Source organism: Microtus ochrogaster, unplaced genomic scaffold, assembly GCF_000317375.1.
Source record: "Microtus ochrogaster isolate Prairie Vole_2 unplaced genomic scaffold, MicOch1.0 UNK13, whole genome shotgun sequence".
Taxonomy (NCBI): Eukaryota; Metazoa; Chordata; class Mammalia; order Rodentia; family Cricetidae; genus Microtus; species Microtus ochrogaster.
This window is the reverse complement of record NW_004949111.1, coordinates 6,916,535-6,921,574: the sequence shown is the minus strand read 5'-3', so window position 1 is coordinate 6,921,574 and position 5,040 is coordinate 6,916,535. Positions and strand designations below refer to the sequence as shown.

Here is a 5,040-nt window from a genome sequence, read left to right as displayed (position 1 = left end):
GCCTGCCTCTGCCTCCCGAGTGCTGGGATTAAAGGCGTGCGCCACCATCGCCCGGCTCTTCTGCAGTTCTTATGCAGATAATCACATCTGCTTTTTCTAATAAGAATGAATTTTATCCATCATGCAAATATCATAATAAAAAACCTTTTTTATTCTAAAAAAAAAAGGAGTTCAAAAAGTCATTTACCTCCCTGTTATAGATGTACCATAATTTTAGTTTTAGCATAGGTGTGGTTAAGCCACAGCAGGTTTGGTGGACTTTTTCTCCACTTCGGATGTTAAACAATTTGTTAAAAAGGATTGCTTTTATTTTTAATTTTGCAAAAGTGCTTCAATAACATTTTCAAATATTTAATTATTTTGAGGCAAAAATATTACTGAGGATTATCAAAATCTGGCTTTTCAGTTTTTTTCTCAAATTTATCTTTGTGGCCATTATATTATTTTATGATATTAGACTCCAGTTATCACATATATTGCCTCCTGTTTATGTCTTCCAAACTATGGTGTTTTAAAAGGATTGCTAATTTATATCTATGGAGGCTGACTTCCCCAAAATCCATTGGTCTTCGCATTGTGTCCAGCTGTGGTTTTCTGTTATGATCCCCTTTTGATAACTGGTTGTTCAGTACAAAGCCCTGAAGTCATATAGATTCAAACAACAAAAAATAACAACTCAGTAGGTTGTTTATATAAATACAAATATATATTCCTTATATAAGGTATCAGCCACACTCCTTAAAAATTATGTAGAGTTGTTCTTTTTCAATTTATTTTAATGAACCGGATTTCAAGTTATCTACTATTATGGTATTAATAAGAAATGTCCCTTAAACACATTCATGGGTTTGAATATGACACCGAGAAGACTGTCATCTATTGAGATTATTGAACCTTTGGGAGGCGGAGGCTGACTGAAGGAAGGAGGCTGTGGTTGGCTGGCCCTGAGGGTTGTAGTCCAGGCCCCTTGCTTTCTGCTCCGGGTGGGTATCACATAAGCAAGCCGCCCAGCAAGCTCCCACAGACATCAACTCCTCCATTTTAGTTGGAATGGTTTCCCATTCTGATGGATTGCCTTTTCTGAATATACACCAAAGAAATTCTTTCTCTACTACCTTGTTTCATTTAAGTATTTGGTCATAGGGAGATAAACTTAACTTACTACACATCTAGCTACAGGGTACCTGGTAATTGTTTTAATATTTGTGTTGTTTTACATATACATTTGCTATTCTTTGAGCAATGTATAAAATGGATGTATGAAATGTATTTTGACCATATGTACCCTCATGCTACCTCCAACTCCTCCCAGGTCCTCCACCCCAAGTCCTTCCTCCTCCCAACTCTCATGTATATGTCCTCTATATAAATGGCCCACTGGTTCCAGTTAGCACTGCTCGTATGGCCAGGGATGTGTGGCCATCCACTGGAGCATGGGCAGTGTACCTTTGTTTACTCTAAAGAAAGAGTTCTTTCTGGTACGCATTCCTTTCTTATGCTGTACCATACTTATCTGTGAGGAAAGCCTTCAAGTCACACTGCAAATCCTTAGATAAGATTTCAGTACTATGTAGTTACCAAAGCCCTTCTTCTGCTCTATTACAAAATCACCAAAGCCTTATGTTGCTGGTGAGATAAGCAAAAATGTCTCTTGTTACTAAAGGATAAAGTGGTCTTGTCGAACAACTTTTCTCCATGGGAGCCCTACAGAATGTCTTTTATGCTTGGGCTGTTTCTCCACATCTTTAGATGGGCCCATGTTACTGCCGATCTGTATCATATTTTTACCTTCCCCTCCAATGACACGTCCTCCATAATCAGCCAGCACTCCTTCTACTTTACACCTTTTCAATTTTGCTACTGAGACTTAGAAAAAAAATATAAAGCAAAAGTTTGATGGCATAGAGAATATGAGATCCAATTAAAACACCAAGAAACAAAGTTAAGACCTCAGGAAAAAAGTTAGTAAAATAGTATGGAAGAACAACTCTACTGCTGTATACTGTGTTCTTGTTATGGAAACACTTTACACACCTAATGCTCTAAGATGAAGCTGGCTACTCTGCAGACAGCATAGGGTTTCACTTGAAAAGAAAACTTACCTATTACCATAGTTCTGCCAAATCAGCTAGGACGCCATTCTAGGAAAAAAACTGGCAGTGTTGCTCTGACAACAGAAGGGATTAAGACAGTAACTTCCGCATGGGATGGTCTGGCAGTATGTCTGCTGTCGTTGTGTAACAATGATGTCCAATGAACTCCTGATCGTCCTGCCTCTCTACCTCCAATTCTTAAATCTAAACAAAAGGCACAGCACTTTTGTAATGTACTTTGGAGAATCAGATGGACTGATCACCACAATAAAAGAAAACTTCTCCATGTCAAAGGACATCACTGACCATACTGTTAATACAAGCAGTAGTAAGTGTTCACAGCAGATTTGTAACTGATACAATTTAGAAGCAATATAAATACTCAGGAAAAAATATGCTTTGACTGAATGGAATAGCCTTAAGATACTAAAATGAATGAATTAATGAACGTGCATAAACCAATGCACTTCATACTTTGAAAGGATTAAAATGGTGAGTTTTATGCTTTATTAATTTATTTCAATAAAAATACCCTCAAATGTTTTCCTGAACACCAAATGGGAGAAAATCCAGGATTTTAAAATCCCACTAAACTACAGTTTTTGAAACATCACAAACTATAATCATGTTTGTAGAACTGTTTTATTACGATAAAGCCAGCAAAACTTTGTGCATACACATATAATCAAAACTGCCCTCCTGAAATAAACATTCAAATTTTTCCAAAAACAAAATTAAGATCTTATATTCTTTCCAAGCTACTAATACAGTTATTTTTGGTAATGGCAATTCTAACTCTTAACATTACCTGAAAATAGTTGACCTTCTTTATAAAAGCAACCTAGAGAACAACAGCAAAGTTGTACCAAACTCTTTCTTTTGGAATTCTCCTAGTCTGCAAAATTATCACGTATAAGAATAAAATTGAAACGCAAACATTTAATATATAACTTACACACAGTGAAATTCACAAAGTTGCAAGTATACATTTTATATTTTGCACTACTATAATCACAAAATGTATAAAGGTGTGATGTTAGGTATTTTGCAACTAATAACCTATATGATGATGTTCCAAGGTTGAATGATGCTAAAGAAAAGCACTGCTTATAAAATATCTGATAAAAATATTTATCTCTATTAACATTACAACAGGAAGGTACACGTTACCAAATTATGATATCACATAGGGCAGTTTTAGACAATACTCAGAGACACCTCCTCTTCTCCACCTTGTTTGAAATCTTTGTTTTCAGCTTCTTGTTCGGCCTCCACCTTGCTTTCATTTTTATTGTCTTCATCATTTCCTTCCCCTGCAACCTCTTTTTCTTTGCCTTCTTCCTCCTTTTTCTCCTCCTCTTTCCCATCATCTTTCTCCCTTCCGTCTCCCTCACTCTGACCTTCCTGTTCATCTTCTTTATTTTCCTCTTTGTATTTTCCACCTTCCTCTTCTTTTTCCTCTTTCTGTTCCTTCACTTCTTCCTCGGCTTCAGCTTTCTCTTCTTTGTCATCTTTCTCTTCTTCCTTCTTCCCATCCCCTTCCTCTTCTTTGCCGTCTTCTTTTTCATCACCTCCTTTGCCTTCATCATCTTTGTCCTCTTTTGCGTCCCCACTTCCTGCTGCATCTGGCTTCTCTTCCAGGACTTCTTCACTCTTTTCGTCTTGCACCTCCTCATCTTTATCTTTGTCCTCTTCTCCATCTTCACCTTTCTCTAAATTTTGGGTGTTTTTCTCTGGCTCATCATCTTTCCCTCCTGCTGCCACGGCTTCTTTCTTTTCTCCTCCATCTTCTCCGGCATTCGCATTCCTCTCTTCTTTGACTTCCTCCACTTCCATCTTCTGAATGGGTGCCTAGGTAAAACAAGGAAAAAGGAGATTTGAAATTTAGAGCCGTTTTCTCTCACATGTTTACATCAGATTATATCTGTTTCATGAAAAGCCTAATTAAATTTCTTTTCCCTGAGAGTAGTTTTTCCATGAAACAACCATATCAGGAAAATATTCTAAACAATATCCAAGTATAATATCTTGATAGAAAGCACCACAAATAGATGTCTGAAACCATAAATTCAGGAAAGCTTGTCTATATAAACAATTTTCATTACAAATATGATGAAACAAAGTAAATAAATAAAGGATGTTTATTTATTTATTCTGTGTCATAAATTTTCAGTAAGCTGTGGAGATAAAGAAGTTCTAGGGAAAACAATGCTGTTTTTTCTTTTCTTTTTTTTTTGGTTTTTTCGAGGCAGGGTTTCTCTGTGGCTTTGGAGCCTGTCCTGGAACTAGCTCTGTAGACCAGGCTGGTCTCGAACTCACAGAGATCCGCCTGCCTCTGCCTCCTGATTAAAGGCATGCGCCACCACCACCCGGCCTGTTTTTTCTTTTGAGACAAGGTTTTGCTACACAGCCCAGGCTGGCCTTTGAACTCAGTGATTCTCTGACTTTCACCTAAATAATACTGAGTGTGGTAGTTTGAATATGAATGGCCACCACAGATTCATATATTTGAATGCTTAGTTCTCAGGGAGTGGCACTGCTTGAGAAGGAGTTGGAGGCGGGCATTGGCTCTGGTGGAGTAAGTTTGGCCTTGTGGTGGGCTTCCATGTTTTAGAATCCCAACCCTGGCCCAGTGCCACTCTCTTCCTGCTGCCTTTGCAGAATTCTCAACTACTCCTTCCTGAATGCTGAACACGCAGCACTGGAAGCCTACATCCTGCCATGCTCCTGTCATGATAATGGACTAATCCTCTGAAACTGTAAACCAACCCTAAACCAGCCCCAATTAGATGTTTTCTTTTAAAAAAGTTGCTGTGATCATGCTGTCTCTTCACAGCAAACAAACCTTAAGGTCCTGGGGTAATAGGTAGGCATCACCAAGCACAATTTACATTTGTGCTTATGCACGCGTGTTTGTGTGTGACAGTATCTCATGATGTAGCTCTGG

At 38.0% G+C, this 5,040-nt stretch overlaps 1 protein-coding gene across 2 annotated transcripts in view; it reads right to left on the bottom strand.

The window, feature by feature from the left end:
- Nucleotides 1–2,716: 2,716 nt before the first annotated feature.
- The window catches only part of Hmgn5 (high mobility group nucleosome binding domain 5), an 8,969-nt gene continuing 6,645 nt past the window's right edge, over nt 2,717–5,040 (bottom strand). For both annotated transcript variants that reach the window (XM_005366723.3, XM_013353604.1), the window contains exon 6: nt 2,717–3,944. In XM_005366723.3, the coding sequence (XP_005366780.1) occupies nt 3,291–3,944 (654 nt within the window). In that variant the 3' untranslated portion in view covers nt 2,717–3,290. The remainder of the gene's footprint in view (nt 3,945–5,040) is intronic.